The 19,214-nt window shown below is 29.4% G+C and overlaps 2 protein-coding genes across 2 annotated transcripts; both read left to right on the forward strand.

Annotated features, from left to right (window-relative positions):
* The first annotated feature begins 1,715 nt into the window (after nucleotides 1–1,715).
* Nucleotides 1,716–11,104, forward strand: LOC109160841 (dnaJ homolog subfamily C member 2-like). The gene is made up of 4 exons (XM_019309085.1): nucleotides 1,716–2,012; nucleotides 5,036–5,320; nucleotides 7,673–7,957; nucleotides 10,790–11,104. Exons 1-4 carry the CDS (start codon nucleotides 1,716–1,718, stop codon nucleotides 11,102–11,104), a joined length of 1,182 nt encoding a protein of 393 aa, XP_019164630.1.
* Nucleotides 11,105–14,090: 2,986 nt separating this feature from the next.
* Nucleotides 14,091–16,993, forward strand: LOC109160842 (dnaJ homolog subfamily C member 2-like). The gene is made up of 2 exons (XM_019309086.1): nucleotides 14,091–14,387; nucleotides 16,739–16,993. The coding sequence occupies exons 1-2, from the start codon at nucleotides 14,091–14,093 to the stop codon at nucleotides 16,991–16,993; spliced, it is 552 nt and encodes a 183-aa protein (XP_019164631.1).
* The last annotated feature ends 2,221 nt before the right edge of the window (nucleotides 16,994–19,214 follow it).

Consider the following 19,214-nt stretch of genomic DNA (forward strand, 5'->3'; position numbering starts at 1 on the left):
AGGTGCAGAAACTATGGTCACTGTGAATGGAGACAAATAATGACGTTAACACCACCGATCAAAAACTATACATAATATATCTAAAGACACACACATCTATTTCTGTATATTGCATATATAGAAATAAATAGATAAAGACATGTCGACAGAGATAATACTCAACTAATAAACAAATATAATTTCATAGAGATAGCACACACATATATACATGAAACGAGTTTACATACCGTATTTTGAAATATTAGCGCTTAGAGACCTTCGCCTTGAAGCCATTTATCAGTACGATTCTTTGCCCAAGTGAGAATTTTAATTTCTTCTCTAATATTATTTACTTTCCTAGTGACTAGGGTTAAATAATGCAGGGAGAGAGAAAGGGATAGCGCCATTAAAAAAAACAAAAAAACAAAAAAACAAAAAAAAAAAACAAACAAAAAAAAGGATAGCGCGAAGGGTTTTTTTTTTTTTTTTTTTTTTTTTTTTTTTGAGAGAGAGAGAGAGAGAGGAGGAAGTATAATAATAAAAAAAAAATATGAATTTTAATATGTATTTGAGACAAGTTATTAAATTATATTATTCTTCCAGAAGGTTGAATCCCTAACCCGGCCCGACAAAGTATCTCGGAGGATGTAAATCATGGTAACTTAACTGAACCACAGAGGCTAGATCTTTGCTTACTGCGCACAAGGAGTCCACCCTCACTTTGAGAGTTTGCTCCCACACTATCGATGGTGAGACTCGATCCTTAGTCATTCTTCCCAAACTTCACCCGACCAGTTGAGCTGCTCATGCGGGCTATTAAATTACATTATTGACCTTATTCTTAACGGTAGATTAATGAAAATTTTAACGGAGGACCAATAGTTGCAATCAAATTAAAGTCGATGATGTAATATGGCAAAATTAAAAGAGAGGAACTAAATGTGGCAATGTCACAATAGTCGAGGACAAAAAATGGAATTTACTCTTATGCATAATTAAGCTGAGTATAATTTATTGTTATATGATGTTATAAAAAAAAAAAAAAAAAAGACTTTCTTCATCTTCATTGGCTTTGTGATCTGGGTACTTGAACATCGCGTAAACAAAGAGTTTCCAGGTCCTCGTCACAAGCAAGTTGGGGTGATCTTCTGGTTCTCCTTCTCCACTCTAGTGTATCTTTGAATTCGAGCAAATAATTATATTGCCCAATTACTCATGCGATGCACTGATAAATTTTTTATTATATATTACCAATTAATTAGATATTAATTAATTTTAATATAACATTTTGTTACTAAAACTTTATTAATTCTTTTACCAATAAATTAATTAATTAATATTAAAAAAAGTTTGAGCGAAAAAGCTGAAGATGGAGATTTTACTTTTATTAATAAATATAGATTAATTAATATTCATATTAGTTTGGGCGCGAGAAAAGTTTAAAAAAAAGATTTTATTTTTATTAATACTATAGATATAGATTACATGATAAGTACTTTAGAGTGTAATTTTATTTCCTAACATAATATTAGACAACTTACTAAATGTAAAATGGTATCTAAGTATCTTTGTCTTAAAATATAGTATTAAGCTGCTAATTAACTAAAATGTAAAATGGTAACTTCTCAAGTTTTAGTATGTAGTTTTAACTATATAATGTACAACTTAATTCACCCTCTAGTAAACCATAAACCCTTAACCCTATATATCTTTGTTCAAAATCCATACAAATTCCAATGGCAAACCAGAGGGCGACATGGACATGGGATGAAGAGAGGATCTTTGAGAGTGCTCTATTAACCTATGTAGAAGGAACACCTAAAAGATGGAAAAAGATTGCGAAGTTAATTTCTGGAAAATCAGCCAAGGATGTTGAAGAACATTATCCCATTTTGTTGGCCAAAATAGAAGCCATGGAAAGTAACATTACTCAGTTGCAAACCAACACAAATGATGCTTCGTCTTCGCAGCGTAGAGAAGAGAAGGAAGTGGGCTCAGTTTGGGATTTGGATGAATTGGTTTCATGCTCGGAAGTATATCATGCTTTAAATAAATATAATTAATACTCCCTAAGAATATAGTGTTACACTATTTTTCTAGTTTATTTACATTAGTCCTACGCTTTATAACTTTTTAGTTAGTTTAGTTCGTTCTAATTATAGGAAAGTGATGAGAGTTTATTTGTAATTTTTGTTATATTTAATGCATGGTTGGACATGCATCGGTTTTTATTATTCGAATACAATAAAATAGTTAATTTATTAGTTAATTTTGTTTTATTTTATCACTATTAGTTGTTTGAATTGGTTAAACAATCAATATGAGTGCTTGAAGAAGATGTGTGATTTATTAACTTTTCATACCCTAATTATGGCATTGTTTGATAAATGATTGTTAGCTGATATTTGTTAGCTAATTGGGTTAGATGCTATAAAAAGTTAATAAAATCTCTGAGATGGCTGGCATCCAAATTACGTCCAATTTTGGAAAGTATTTGGTGTTCCTTCCTTCCATGGCGAGGTGAATACGGAAGCCTTTTACCCCATGATTGACCGCATAAATTTACTATTGGGGGCCAGATTATGGATGCAAACATATAATTAAACGAGTAGAATTTGAAAGTCTACATTGTAAATTTTTTTTTTTTAAATTCTTTATGTCATACCGAATACCGTTCTACTTCAATAAAAATGGTAGAAATATTCTTTAGTTTTAAAAATTATTTAAGTAATTAATTAAGTATGCATTATTTTTGGAATATAATAATATGTTATAGTTTAACTTAACTTTGATAGGTCTAGAGATGAGTAATTGTGGCACAAGGAAACTCAATTGATATGAATAATCCTAATGCATACAATTTTTGTAAGAAAATAGCCCTATATCTCATATTAGTTATCATATCTCACTCATTATGTATTTATGTCGTGAAAATGATAATCTCTTTTATTCACTAACGGTTTATAGCTGACAGGATGCTTGAAGTAAGGAATATGGATTTCACATCTAACCAATAACATCAAACTCATTAAGGTTGCAGGCAAGAGCTTAATTGGAGTTAAACAAGACCATTTTATAGCTTGGCTTGGCATAGCTCAACTAATATTTAATCCAGTATATATTGATAAATGTAATAACGATGAACTAAAGAAATTGAAAATCAAAAATTAATTTTTGGGGTGTGAATTGGGCCAAGATTTTTATTGTTTGATCAATCGCAATTAATTCATATTTTAAGTGGTCATTAATAAAGGTAATATTTTAAATATTTTTAATGTTTTGGATTATGGGTTGAATCAATATTTTTACTATTTGGTCATGTCCAAGCACCTGTATTTTATCTAGACTAACCCAATTAAGTTTAAATATGGACAAATGGCGAGTCAACTTTCCCATTCGATGCCACTCAAAGGGAGTGCGTGAAAGAACTAAGCATGATATAAGAATTTTCAAAAAATGTTTTCCAAGTAAAAATCTAGCTAGGAAGACATTTTACATTAAATTAAATAATTTTTCTTTGACAGAAATGAGTATTATCGGTTTATATTTAAATTTGAAAAAAAATTTATATAAATAAAAAAAAGGGAAAATGACACTTTTTCCCCCTGAGTTATATACCTATAGTATTTTTTCCCCCTAAATTATTGAAGTGGCTGTTTTTTCTCCTGAAATGTTAAATGGACATATTTACCCTTAAACTAAATATTTAATTTATTTTTTTTCTCCAACAAATTATGACCATAATTTGGTTCAAACTAAACAAACACTATAGCAACCAAACAGAAATATTCCAATTACAATTTAGAATCGAAATTCGATATTTAGAGTTTATTAAAATCGTGAACCGGAACGGACGGTTAATGTTCCGAATTGAAAAAATAAAATACATTTATTGTTGAATTTAGACTATTTTAAAATAAAAAATAAAATTTTAAAATAAAGACGGTTCAAAATCGCGAATCAGATCCGGAACCGCCGGTTCACGGTTCAAGATTCAATTTTTTTGATAGATAATTTTAATAAATTGACATTTAAATATTGGGTTCTAGATCTGAATTATAACCGTAAACTATTAATTCGATTGCTTTAGAATCCAGTTCAATTCAAATCGAACCGTGGTCATCCCTACGTATACGCAATAATTTGTTGGAGTAGTAAAATAAATAAAATGTTTACTTTAAGGGTATAAATGTCAATTTAATATATCAGGGGGAAAAAAGCACCACTTTTAGAATAATTGAGGGGGCTAATGTGCTTACCTAAATAATTGAGGGGGAAAAAGTGCTATAAGTATATAACTCAGGGGTAAAAAGTGTCATTTTCCCTAAAAAAAAAAAAGGCTTTCTTAATCTTCATTGGCTTTGTGATCAGGGTACTTGAACATCGCGTAAACAAAGAGTTTAAAGGTCCTCGTCACAAGCAAGTTGGAACGATCTTCTGGTTCTCCTTCTCCACTCTAGTGTATGCTTAAATTCGAACAAATAATTATCCAATTACCCGTGTGATGCACGGGCAATACTCGTGCGTTGCACAGATAAATTTTTTTATTATATTTTACCAATTAATTAGATATTAGTTAATTTTAATATAACATTTTGTTACCAATAAAGCTTTATTAATACTTTTCCAAATAAATTAATTATTTAATATTAAGAAAAATTTGAGCGAACAAACTGAATAGAAAGATTTTACTTTTATTAATAAATAAATATAGATTAATTAATATTCATATTAGTTTGGGCAGAAAAAGTTAAACGAGTAAAGATTTTATTTTTATTAATAGTATAGATATAGATTACATGTTAAGTTTAGAGTCTAATTTTATTTCTTAATATAATATTAGACAACTTACTAAATGTAAAATGGTATCTTGTCTTAAAAATATAGTATTAAGCTTCTAATTAACTAAAACGTAAAATGGTAACTTCCCAAGTTTTAGTATGTAGTTTTAACTATATAATGTACAACTTAATTCACCCTTTTGTAAACCATAAATAAATAAACACTAAACCTTATACCTTTGTTCAAAATCAATAGAAATTCCATGGCAAACCAGAGGGCGACATGGACATGGGATGAAGAGAGGATCTTTGAGAGTGCTCTATTAACCTATGTAGAAGGAACACCTAAAAGATGGAAAAAGATTGCGAAGTTAATTTCTGGAAAATCAGCCAAGGATGTTGAAGAACATTATCCCATTTTGTTGGCCAAAATAGAAGCCATGGAAAGTAACATTACTCAGTTGCAAACCAACACAAATGATGCTTCGTCTTCGCAGCGTAGAGAAGAGAAGGAAGTGGGCTCAGTTTGGGATTTGGATGAATTGGTTTCATGCTCGGAAGTATATCATGCTTTAAATAAATATAATTAATACTCCCTAAGAATATAGTGTTACACTATTTTTCTAGTTTATTTACATTAGTCCTACGCTTTATAACTTTTTAGTTAGTTTAGTTCGTTCTAATTATAGGAAAGTGATGAGAGTTTATTTGTAATTTTTGTTATATTTAATGCATGGTTGGACATGCATCGGTTTTTATTATTCGAATACAATAAAATAGTTAGTTTATTAGTCAATTTTAAATTATTCTTCCACATTTGGGAGGTTACTCCCACACTGCTGCTGGTAAGACTCAATCCTGGTCATCCTTCCAAAGTTTCACCTCTATAACCAGTTGAGCTACCCATGCGGACGTCAATTTTAATTTATTTTATCACTATTAGTTGTTTAATTTGACTTGGTTAAACAATATAATCAATATGAGTGTTTGAAGAAGATGTGTGATTTACTAACTTTTCATACCCTAATTATGGCATTGTTTGATAAATAATTGTTAGCTGATAGTTGTTAGCTAATTGGGTTAGATGCTATGAAAAGTTAATAAAATCTCTAAGATGGCTGACATTCAAATTACGTCCAATCTTGGAAAATATTTGGGTGTTCCTTCCTTTCCAGGCGAGGTGAATACGGAAGCCTTTTACCCCATGATTGACCGCATAAATTTACTATTGGGGACCAGATTATGGATGCAAACATTTAATTAAACGAGTAGAATTTGAAAGTCTACATAGTAAAACTTTGTTTTTTAAATTCTTTATGCCATATTGAGTACCGTTCTACTTCAATAAAAACGGTAGAAATATTCTTTAGTTTTAAAAATTATTTAAGTAATTAACCAAGTATGCATTATTTTTAGAATATAATAATATGTTATAGTTTAACTTAACTTTGATCTTTCTAGAATAGAGATGAGTAATTGTGGCACAAGGAAACTCAATTGATTAATATTATTTACTTTCCTAGTGACTAGGGTTAAATAATGCAGGGAGAGAGAAAGGGATAGCGCCATTAAAAAAAAACAAAAAAAAAACAAAAAAACAAAAAACAAAAAACAAAAAAAAAAAGGATAGCGCGAAGGTTTTTTTTTTTTTTTTTTTTTTTTTTTGAGAGAGAGAGAGAGAGAGAGGAGGAAGTATAATAATAATAAAAAAAAAATATGAATTTTAATATGTATTTGAGACAAGTTATTAAATTATATTATTCTTCCAGAAGGTTGAATCCCTAACCCGGCCCGACAAAGTATCTCGGAGGATGTAAATCATGGTAACTTAACTGAACCACAGAGGCTAGATCTTTGCTTACTGCGCACAAGGAGTCCACCCTCACTTTGAGAGTTTGCTCCCACACTATCGATGGTGAGACTCGATCCTTAGTCATTCTTCCCAAACTTCACCCGACCAGTTGAGCTGCTCATGCGGGCTATTAAATTACATTATTGACCTTATTCTTAACGGTAGATTAACGAAAATTTTAACGGAGGGCCAATAGTTGCAATCAAATTAAAGTCGATGATGTAATATGGCAAAATTAAAAGAGAGGAACTAAATGTGGCAATGTCACAATAGTCGAGGACAAAAAATGGAATTTACTCTTATGCATAATTAAGCTGAGTATAATTTATTGTTATATGATGTTATAAAAAAAAAAAAAAAAGACTTTCTTCATCTTCATTGGCTTTGTGATCTGGGTACTTGAACATCGCGTAAACAAAGAGTTTCCAGGTCCTCGTCACAAGCAAGTTGGGGTGATCTTCTGGTTCTCCTTCTCCACTCTAGTGTATCTTTGAATTCGAGCAAATAATTATATTGCCCAATTACTCATGCGATGCACTGATAAATTTTTTATTATATATTACCAATTAATTAGATATTAATTAATTTTAATATAACATTTTGTTACTAAAACTTTATTAATTCTTTTACCAATAAATTAATTAATTAATATTAAAAAAAGTTTGAGCGAAAAAGCTGAAGATGGAGATTTTACTTTTATTAATAAATATAGATTAATTAATATTCATATTAGTTTGGGCGCGAGAAAAGTTTAAAAAAAAGATTTTATTTTTATTAATACTATAGATATAGATTACATGATAAGTACTTTAGAGTGTAATTTTATTTCCTAACATAATATTAGACAACTTACTAAATGTAAAATGGTATCTAAGTATCTTTGTCTTAAAATATAGTATTAAGCTGCTAATTAACTAAAACGTAAAATGGTAACTTCTCAAGTTTTAGTATGTAGTTTTAACTATATAATGTACAACTTAATTCACCCTCTAGTAAACCATAAACCCTTAACCCTATATATCTTTGTTCAAAATCCATACAAATTCCAATGGCAAACCAGAGGGCGACATGGACATGGGATGAAGAGAGGATCTTTGAGAGTGCTCTATTAACCTATGTAGAAGGAACACCTAAAAGATGGAAAAAGATTGCGAAGTTAATTTCTGGAAAATCAGCCAAGGATGTTGAAGAACATTATCCCATTTTGTTGGCCAAAATAGAAGCCATGGAAAGTAACATTACTCAGTTGCAAACCAACACAAATGATGCTTCGTCTTCGCAGCGTAGAGAAGAGAAGGAAGTGGGCTCAGTTTGGGATTTGGATGAATTGGTTTCATGCTCGGAAGTATATCATGCTTTAAATAAATATAATTAATACTCCCTAAGAATATAGTGTTACACTATTTTTCTAGTTTATTTACATTAGTCCTACGCTTTATAACTTTTTAGTTAGTTTAGTTCGTTCTAATTATAGGAAAGTGATGAGAGTTTATTTGTAATTTTTGTTATATTTAATGCATGGTTGGACATGCATCGGTTTTTATTATTCGAATACAATAAAATAGTTAGTTTATTAGTCAATTTTGATTTATTTTATCACTATTATATTAGTTGTTTGACTTGGTTAAACAATCAATATGAGTGTTTGAAGAAGATGTGTGATTTAATAACTTTTCATACCCTCTAATTATGACATTGTTTGATAAATGATTGTTAGCTGATATTTGTTAGCTAATTGGGTTAGATGCTATAAAAAGTTAATAAAATCTCTGAGATGGCTGGCATCCAAATTACATCCAATTTTGGAAAGTATTTGGGTGTTCCTTCCTTCCATGGCGAGGTGAATACGGAAGCGTTTTACCCCATGATTGACCGCATAAATTTACTATTGGGGGCCAGATTATGGATGCAATCATATAATTAAACGAGTAGAATTTGAAAGTCTACATAGTAATTTTTTTTTTTAAATTCTTTATGCCATACCGAATACCGTTCTACTTCAATAAAAATGGTAGAAATATTCTTTAGTTTTAAAAATTATTTAAGTAATTAATTAAGTATGCATTATTTTTGGAATATAATAATATGTTATAGTTTAACTTAACTTTGATAGGTCTAGAGATGAGTAATTGTGGCACAAGGAAACTCAATTGATATGAATAATCCTAATGCATACAATTTTTGTAAGAAAATAGCCTTATATCTCATATTAGTTATCATATCTCACTCATTATGTATTTATGTCGTGAAAATGATAATCTCTTTTATTCACTAACGGTTTATAGCTGACAGGATGCTTGAAGTAAGGAATATAGATCTCACATCTAACCAATAACATCAAACTCATTAAGGTTGCAGGCAAGAGCTTAATTGGAGTTAAACAAGACCATTTTATAGCTTGGCTTGGCATAGCTCAACAAATATTTAATCCAGTATATATTGATAAATGTAATAACGATGAACTAAAGAAATTGAAAATCAAAAATTAATTTTTGGGGTGTGAATTGGACCAAGATTTTTATTGTTTGATCATTCGCAATTAATTTATATTTTAAGTGGTCATTAATAAAGGTAATATTTTAAATATTTTTAATGTTTTGGATTATGGGTTGAATCAATATTTTTACTATTTGGTCATATCCAAGCACCTGTATTTTAACTAGACTAACCCAATTTAAGTTTAAATCTGGACAAATGGCGAGTCAACTTTCCCATTTGATACCACTCAAAGGGAGTGCATGAAAGAACTAAGCATGATATAAGAATTTTCAAAAATGTTTTCCAAGTAAAAATCTAGCTAGGAAGACATTTTACATTAAAGGAATAAGATTCAAATTGGCCACTGAACGTAACCTGAAAATGCAATTAGGCCTCTGAACGAAAAAAAAAAAAAAAAGTGCAATTAGGCCACTGAACGAAAAAAAAAAAAAAAAAAAAAAAAGTGCAATTAGGCCACTGAACTCTACAAACGTATGCAATTTCACCGGATAGAAGGTTACCATAAATTTTAGTAGGTTACCTACTTATGTGGCAGCTGAGTTGGCATTTTTAATAATTTTTAATAATTAATGATAATAAATTAAAAAAATTGAAAAAAAAAATAAAGTCATTTTTATTATTTTTTATTTTTTAATAAAAATTTATTGTTAAAAATTATTTAAAATTTATTAAAAATGCAGCTGCCACGTAAGCAGGTAACCTGCTAAAATTGAGAGTAACCTGCTATCAGGTGAAATTGCACATTTTTGGAGTGTTCAGTGGCCTAATTGTACTTTTTTTTCGTTCAGTGGCCTAATTGCACTTTTTTTTTTTTCGTTCAGTGGCCTAATTGCATTTTCAGGTTACGTTCAGTGGCCAATTTGAACCTTATTCCTACATTAAAAAATATAATTTTTCTTTGACAGAAATGAGTATTATCGGTTTATAGTTAAATATTAAAAAATTTAAAAGAAAAAAAAAAGGCTTTCTTAATCTTCATTGGCTTTGTGATCAGGGTACTTGAACATCGCGTAAACAAAGAGTTTCAAGGTCCTAGTTACAAGCAAGTTGAGATGATCTTCTGGTTCTCCTTCTCCACTCTAGTATGTGCTTAAATTCGAACAAATAATTATCCAATTACCCGTGTGATGCACGTGCAATGCTCGTGCGATGCATAGATAATTTTTTTTTATTATATTTTACCAATTAATTAGATATTAGTTAATTTTAATATAACATTTTGTTACCAATAAAGCTTTATTAATTCTTTTATCAATAAATTAATTAATTAATATTAAGAAAAGTTTGAGCGAAAAAACTGAAGAGGAAGATTTTACTTTTATTAATAAATATAGATTAATTAATATTCATATTAGTTTGGGCAGAAAAAGTTAAAAAAGAAAAGATTTACTTTTATTAATAGTATAGATATAGATTACATGTTAAGTACTTTAGAGTGTAATTTTATTTCTTAATATAATATTAGACAACTTACTAAATGTGAAATGGTATCTTGTCTTAAAAATATAGTATTAAGCTTCTAATTAACTAAAACGTAAAATGGTAACTTCCCAAGTTTTAGTATGTAGTTTTAACTATATAATGTACAACTTAATTCACCCTTTTGTAAACCATAAATAAATAAACACTAAACCTTTTACCTTTGTTCAAAATCAATAGAAATTCCATGGCAAACCAGAGGGCGACATGGACATGGGATGAAGAGAGGATCTTTGAGAGTGCTCTATTAACCTATGTAGAAGGAACACCTAAAAGATGGAAAAAGATTGCGAAGTTAATTTCTGGAAAATCAGCCAAGGATGTTGAAGAACATTATCCCATTTTGTTGGCCAAAATAGAAGCCATGGAAAGTAACATTACTCAGTTGCAAACCAACACAAATGATGCTTCGTCTTCGCAGCGTAGAGAAGAGAAGGAAGTGGGCTCAGTTTGGGATTTGGATGAATTGGTTTCATGCTCGGAAGTATATCATGCTTTAAATAAATATAATTAATACTCCCTAAGAATATAGTGTTACACTATTTTTCTAGTTTATTTACATAAGTCCTACGCTTTATAACTTTTTAGTTAGTTTAGTTCGTTCTAATTATAGGAAAGTGATGAGAGTTTATTTGTAATTTTTGTTATATTTAATGCATGGTTGGACATGCATCGGTTTTTATTATTCGAATACAATAAAATAGTTAGTTTATTAGTTAATTTTGTTTTATTTTATCACTATTAGTTGTTTGAATTGGTTAAACAATCAATATGAGTGCTTGAAGAAGATGTGTGATTTATTAACTTTTCATACCCTAATTATGGCATTGTTTGATAAATGATTGTTAGCTGATATTTGTTAGCTAATTGGGTTAGATGCTATAAAAAGTTAATAAAATCTCTGAGATGGCTGGCATCCAAATTACGTCCAATTTTGGAAAGTATTTGGTGTTCCTTCCTTCCATGGCGAGGTGAATACGGAAGCCTTTTACCCCATGATTGACCGCATAAATTTACTATAGGGGGCCAGATTATGGATGCAAACATATAATTAAACGAGTAGAATTTGAAAGTCTACATAGTAAATTTTTTTTTTTAAAATTCTTTATGTCATACCGAATACCGTTCTACTTCAATAAAAATGGTAGAAATATTCTTTAGTTTTAAAAATTATTTAAGTAATTAATTAAGTATGCATTATTTTTGGAATATAATAATATGTTATAGTTTAACTTAACTTTGATAGGTCTAGAGATGAGTAATTGTGGCACAAGGAAACTCAATTGATATGAATAATCCTAATGCATACAATTTTTGTAAGAAAATAGCCCTATATCTCATATTGGTTATCATATCTAACTCATTATGTATTTATGTCGTGAAAATGATAATCTCTTTTATTCACTAACGGTTTATAGCTGACAGGATGCTTGAAGTAAGGAATATGGATCTCACATCTAACCAATAACATCAAACTCATTAAGGTTGCAGGCAAGAGCTTAATTGGAGTTAAACAAGACCATTTTATAGCTTGGCTTGGCATAGCTCAACTAATATTTAATCCAGTATATATTGATAAATGTAATAACGATGAACTAAAGAAATTGAAAATCAAAAATTAATTTTTGGGGTGTGAATTGGGCCAAGAGTTTTATTGTTTGATCAATCGCAATTAATTCATATTTTAAGTGGTCATTAATAAAGGTAATATTTTAAATATTTTTAATGTTTTGGATTATGGGTTGAATCAATATTTTTACTATTTGGTCATGTCCAAGCACCTGTATTTTATCTAGACTAACCCAATTAAGTTTAAATATGGACAAATGGCGAGTCAACTTTCCCATTCGATGCCACTCAAAGGGAGTGCGTGAAAGAACTAAGCATGATATAAGAATTTTCAAAAAATGTTTTCCAAGTAAAAATCTAGCTAGGAAGACATTTTACATTAAATTAAATAATTTTTCTTTGACAGAAATGAGTATTATCGGTTTATAGTTAAATTTGAAAAAAAATTTATATAAATAAAAAAAAAAGGGAAAATGACACTTTTTCCCCCTGAGTTATATACCTATAGTATTTTTTCCCCCTAAATTATTGAAGTGGCTGTTTTTTCTCCTGAAATGTTAAATGGACATATTTACCCTTAAACTAAATATTTAATTTATTTTTTTTCTCCAACAAATTATGACCATAATTTGGTTCAAACTAAACAAACACTATAGCAACCAAACAGAAATATTCCAATTACAATTTAGAATCGAAATTCGATATTTAGAGTTTATTAAAATCGTGAACCGGAACGGACGGTTAATGTTCCGAACTGAAAAAATAAAATACATTTATTGTTGAATTTAGACTATTTTAAAATAAAAAATAAAATTTTAAAATAAAGACGGTTCAAAATCGCGAATCAGATCCGGAACCGCCGGTTCACGGTTCAAGATTCAATTTTTTTGATAGATAATTTTAATAAATTGACATTTAAATATTGGGTTCTAGATCTGAATTATAACCGTAAACTATTAATTCGATTGCTTTAGAATCCAGTTCAATTCAAATCGAACCGTGGTCATCCCTACGTATACGCAATAATTTGTTGGAGTAGTAAAATAAATAAAATGTTTACTTTAAGGGTATAAATGTCAATTTAATATATCAGGGGGGAAAAAAGCACCACTTTTAGAATAATTGAGGGGGCTAATGTGCTTACCTAAATAATTGAGGGGGAAAAAGTGCTATAAGTATATAACTCAGGGGTAAAAAGTGTCATTTTCCCTAAAAAAAAAAAAAAGGCTTTCTTAATCTTCATTGGCTTTGTGATCAGGGTACTTGAACATCGCGTAAACAAAGAGTTTAAAGGTCCTCGTCACAAGCAAGTTGGAATGATCTTCTGGTTCTCCTTCTCCACTCTAGTGTATGCTTAAATTCGAACAAATAATTATCCAATTACCCGTGTGATGCACGGGCAATACTCGTGCGTTGCACAGATAAATTTTTTTATTATATTTCACCAATTAATTAGATATTAGTTAATTTTAATATAACATTTTGTTACCAATAAAGCTTTATTAATACTTTTCCAAATAAATTAATTATTTAATATTAAGAAAAATTTGAGCGAACAAACTGAATAGAAAGATTTTACTTTTATTAATAAATAAATAAAGATTAATTAATATTCATATTAGTTTGGGCAGAAAAAGTTAAAAGAGTAAAGATTTTATTTTTATTAATAGTATAGATATAGATTACATGTTAAGTTTAGAGTCTAATTTTATTTCTTAATATAATATTAGACAACTTACTAAATGTGAAATGGTATCTTGTCTTAAAAATATAGTATTAAGCTTCTAATTAACTAAAACATAAAATGGTAACTTCCCAAGTTTTAGTATGTAGTTTTAACTATATAATGTACAACTTAATTCACCCTTTTGTAAACCATAAATAAATAAACACTAAACCTTTTACCTTTGTTCAAAATCAATAGAAATTCCATGGCAAACCAGAGGGCGACATGGACATGGGATGAAGAGAGGATCTTTGAGAGTGCTCTATTAACCTATGTAGAAGGAACACCTAAAAGATGGAAAAAGATTGCGAAGTTAATTTCTGGAAAATCAGCCAAGGATGTTGAAGAACATTATCCCATTTTGTTGGCCAAAATAGAAGCCATGGAAAGTAACATTACTCAGTTGCAAACCAACACAAATGATGCTTCGTCTTCGCAGCGTAGAGAAGAGAAGGAAGTGGGCTCAGTTTGGGATTTGGATGAATTGGTTTCATGCTCGGAAGTATATCATGCTTTAAATAAATATAATTAATACTCCCTAAGAATATAGTGTTACACTATTTTTCTAGTTTATTTACATTAGTCCTACGCTTTATAACTTTTTAGTTAGTTTAGTTCGTTCTAATTATAGGAAAGTGATGAGAGTTTATTTGTAATTTTTGTTATATTTAATGCATGGTTGGACATACATCGGTTTTTATTATTCGAATTCAATAAAATAGTTAGTTTATTAGTCAATTTTAAATTATTCTTCCACATCTGGGAGGTTATTCCCACACTGCTGCTGGTAGGACTCAATCCTGGTCATCCTTCCAAAGTTTCACCTCTATAACCAGTTGAGCTACCCATGCGGACGTCAATTTTAATTTATTTTATCACTATTAGTTGTTTAATTTGACTTGGTTAAACAATATAATCAATATGAGTGTTTGAAGAAGATGTGTGATTTACTAACTTTTCATACCCTAATTATGGCATTGTTTGATAAATAATTGTTAGCTGATAGTTGTTAGCTAATTGGGTTAGATGCTATGAAAAGTTAATAAAATCTCTAAGATGGCTGACATTCAAATTACGTCCAATCTTGGAAAATATTTGGGTGTTCCTTCCTTTCCAGGCGAGGTGAATACGGAAGCCTTTTACCCCATGATTGACCGCATAAATTTACTATTGGGGACCAGATTATGGATGCAAACATTTAATTAAACGAGTAGAATTTGAAAGTCTACATAGTAAAACTTTGTTTTTTAAATTCTTTATGCCATATTGAGTACCGTTCTACTTCAATAAAAACGGTAGAAATATTCTTTAGTTTTAAAAATTATTTAAGTAATTAACCAAGTATGCATTATTTTTAGAATATAATAATATGTTATAGTTTAACTTAACTTTGATCTTTCTAGAATAGAGATGAGTAATTGTGGCACAAGGAAACTCAATTGATTAATATTATTTACTTTCCTAGTGACTAGGGTTAAATAATGCAGGGAGAGAGAAAGGGATAGCGCCATTAAAAAAAAACAAAAAAAACAAAAAAAAACAAAAAACAAAAAACAAAAAAAAAAAGGATAGCGCGAAGGTTTTTTTTTTTTTTTTTTTTTTTTGAGAGAGAGAGAGAGAGAGAGGAGGAAGTATAATAATAATAAAAAAAAATATGAATTTTAATATGTATTTGAGACAAGTTATTAAATTATATTATTCTTCCCGAAGGTTGAATCCCTAACCCGGCCCGACAAAGTATCTCGGAGGATGTAAATCATGGTAACTTAACTGAACCACAGAGGCTAGATCTTTGCTTACTGCGCACAAGGAGTCCACCCTCACTTTGAGAGTTTGCTCCCACACTATCGATGGTGAGACTCGATCCTTAGTCATTCTTCCCAAACTTCACCCGACCAGTTGAGCTGCTCATGCGGGCTATTAAATTACATTATTGACCTTATTCTTAACGGTAGATTAACGAAAATTTTAACGGAGGACCAATAGTTGCAATCAAATTAAAGTCGATGATGTAATATGGCAAAATTAAAAGAGAGGAACTAAATGTGGCAATGTCACAATAGTCGAGGACAAAAAATGGAATTTACTCTTATGCATAATTAAGCTGAGTATAATTTATTGTTATATGATGTTATAAAAAAAAAAAAAAAAAAAAAAAGACTTTCTTCATCTTCATTGGCTTTGTGATCTGGGTACTTGAACATCGCGTAAACAAAGAGTTTCCAGGTCCTCGTCACAAGCAAGTTGGGGTGATCTTCTGGTTCTCCTTCTCCACTCTAGTGTATCTTTGAATTCGAGCAAATAATTGCCCAATTACTCATGCGATGCACTGATAAATTTTTTATTATATATTACCAATTAATTAGATATTAATTAATTTTAATAAAACATTTTGTTACTAAAACTTTATTAATTCTTTTACCAATAAATTAATTAATTAATATTAAAAAAAGTTTGAGCGAAAAAGCTGAAGATGGAGATTTTACTTTTATTAATAAATATAGATTAATTAATATTCATATTAGTTTGGGCGCGAGAAAAGTTTAAAAAAAAAGATTTTATTTTTATTAATACTATAGATATAGATTACATGATAAGTACTTTAGAGTGTAATTTTATTTCCTAACATAATATTAGACAACTTACTAAATGTAAAATGGTATCTAAGTATCTTTGTCTTAAAATATAGTATTAAGCTGCTAATTAACTAAAACGTAAAATGATAACTTCTCAAGTTTTAGTATGTAGTTTTAACTATATAATGTACAACTTAATTCACCCTCTTGTAAACCATAAACCCTTAACCTTATATATCTTTGTTCAAAATCCATACAAATTCCAATGGCAAACCAGAGGGCGACATGGACATGGGATGAAGAGAGGATCTTTGAGAGTGCTCTATTAACCTATGTAGAAGGAACACCTAAAAGATGGAAAAAGATTGCGAAGTTAATTTCTGGAAAATCTGCCAAGGATGTTGAAGAACATTATCCCATTTTGTTGGCCAAAATAGAAGCCATGGAAAGTAACATTACTCAGTTGCAATCCAACACAAATGATGCTTCGTCTTCGCAGCGTAGAGAAGAAAAGGAAGTGGGCTCAGTTTAGGATTTGGATGAATTGGTTTCATGCTCGGAAGTATATCATGCTTTAAATAAATATAATTAATACTCCCTAAGAATATAGTGTTACACTATTTTTCTAGTTTATTTACATTAGTCCTACGCTTTATAACTTTTTAGTTAGTTTAGTTCGTTCTAATTATAGGAAAGTGATGAGAGTTTATTTGTAATTTTTGTTATATTTAATGCATGGTTGGGCATGCATCGGTTTTTATTATTCGAATACAATAAAATAGTTAGTTTATTAGTCAATTTTGATTTATTTTATCACTATTATATTAGTTGTTTGACTTGGTTAAACAATCAATATGAGTGTTTGAAGAAGATGTGTGATTTATTAACTTTTCATACCCTCTAATTATGACATTGTTTGATAAATGATTGTTAGCTGATATTTGTTAGCTAATTGGGTTAGATGCTATAAAAAGTTAATAAAATCTCTGAGATGGCTGGCATCCAAATTACGTCCAATTTTGGAAAGTATTTGGGTGTTCCTTCCTTCCATGGCGAGGTGAATACGGAAGCCTTTTACCCCATGATTGACCGCATAAATTTACTATTGGGGGCCAGATTATGGATGCAAACATATAATTAAACGAGTAGAATTTGAAAGTCTACATAGTAAATTTTTTTTTTTTAAATTCTTTATGCCATACCGAATACCGTTCTACTTCAATAAAAATGGTAGAAATATTCTTTAGTTTTAAAAATTATTTAAGTAATTAATTAAGTATGCATTATTTTTGGAATATAATAATATGTTATAGTTTAACTTAACTTTGATAGGTCTAGAGATGAGTAATTGTGGCACAAGGAAACTCAATTGATATGAATAATCTCTAATGCATACAAATTTATGTAAGAAAATAGCCCTATATCTCATATTGGTTATCATATCTCACTCATTATGTATTTATGTAGTGAAAATGATAATCTCTTTTATTCTCTAACGGTTTATAGCTGACACGATACTTGAAGTAAGGAACATAGATCTCACATCTAACCCATAACATCACACTCATTAAGGTGGCAGGCAAGAGCTTAATTTGAGTTAAACAAGACGATTTTATAGCTTGGCTTAGCATAGCTCAACTAATATTATTTAATCAAGTATATATGTATAAATGTTATAACTCTAAACTAAAAAAATTAAAAATCAAAAATTAATTTTTGGAATGTGGATTGGGCCAAGATTTTTATTGTTTAATCAATCGCAATTAATTCATATTTTAATTCAATCGTTATGCTGTGCAACCGTGTGCACCATGCATGGTGCACACAGTTACAAAACGATGCCGTTTCATTTATAAAAATAATAATAATAATAATAATAATAATAATAATAATAATAATAATAATAATAATAATAATAATAATAAATCCCGTTCGGATCATCGTTAACGGCGTTAGGCGGTTTCCTGTCGTATTCAAACAGTGGAATATATCCACAATTTCATAACTATATATTCACAATTTCATAACTATATATCCAGAATTACATAACAATATGACCAGAATTACATAACTATATATTCATAATTTGACAATAGTACATTCAGAAATAATAACTAGACATTCATAATTTCATATCCATATACTCATAATTTCACAACTAGACATTCATAATTACATAACTCCATATTCAAAATTCTTAAAGTGCTTGTTCACAGAGAACCATATCCTTAATTGCATAACTACACATCCATAATTCCAAAACTATATATCCATAACATCATAACTATATATCCATAACTTCATAACTATATATTCAGACTCGCATAACTATATATTCATAATTACACGTCGATTTGAGTTTTTGTAATATATATATATATATATATATATATATATATATTTGATTGGTGGAGCTAAACGGTGCCACTAATGGCACCGTTACTCCATCATAGTAAATGGTGTCATTTTGCATGGTGCACACGGTTGCACAATATAATTTGCGATTTTAATTGGTCATTAATAAAGGTAATATTTTAAATATTTTTAATGTTTTCGGTTATGGTTGAATCAATATTTTTACTATTTGGTCATGTCCAAGCACATTTATTTTAACTAGACTAACTCAATTAAGTTTAAATCTTGACAAATGGTGAGTCAACCTTCCTATTTGATACCACTCAAAGGGAGTGAATGAAAAAACTAAGCATGATATAAGAATATTCAAAATATGTTTTTCAAGTAAAAATCTAGCT

Source organism: Ipomoea nil, unplaced genomic scaffold, assembly GCF_001879475.1.
Source record: "Ipomoea nil cultivar Tokyo-kokei standard unplaced genomic scaffold, Asagao_1.1 scaffold2921, whole genome shotgun sequence".
Lineage (NCBI taxonomy): Eukaryota > Viridiplantae > Streptophyta > Magnoliopsida > Solanales > Convolvulaceae > Ipomoea > Ipomoea nil.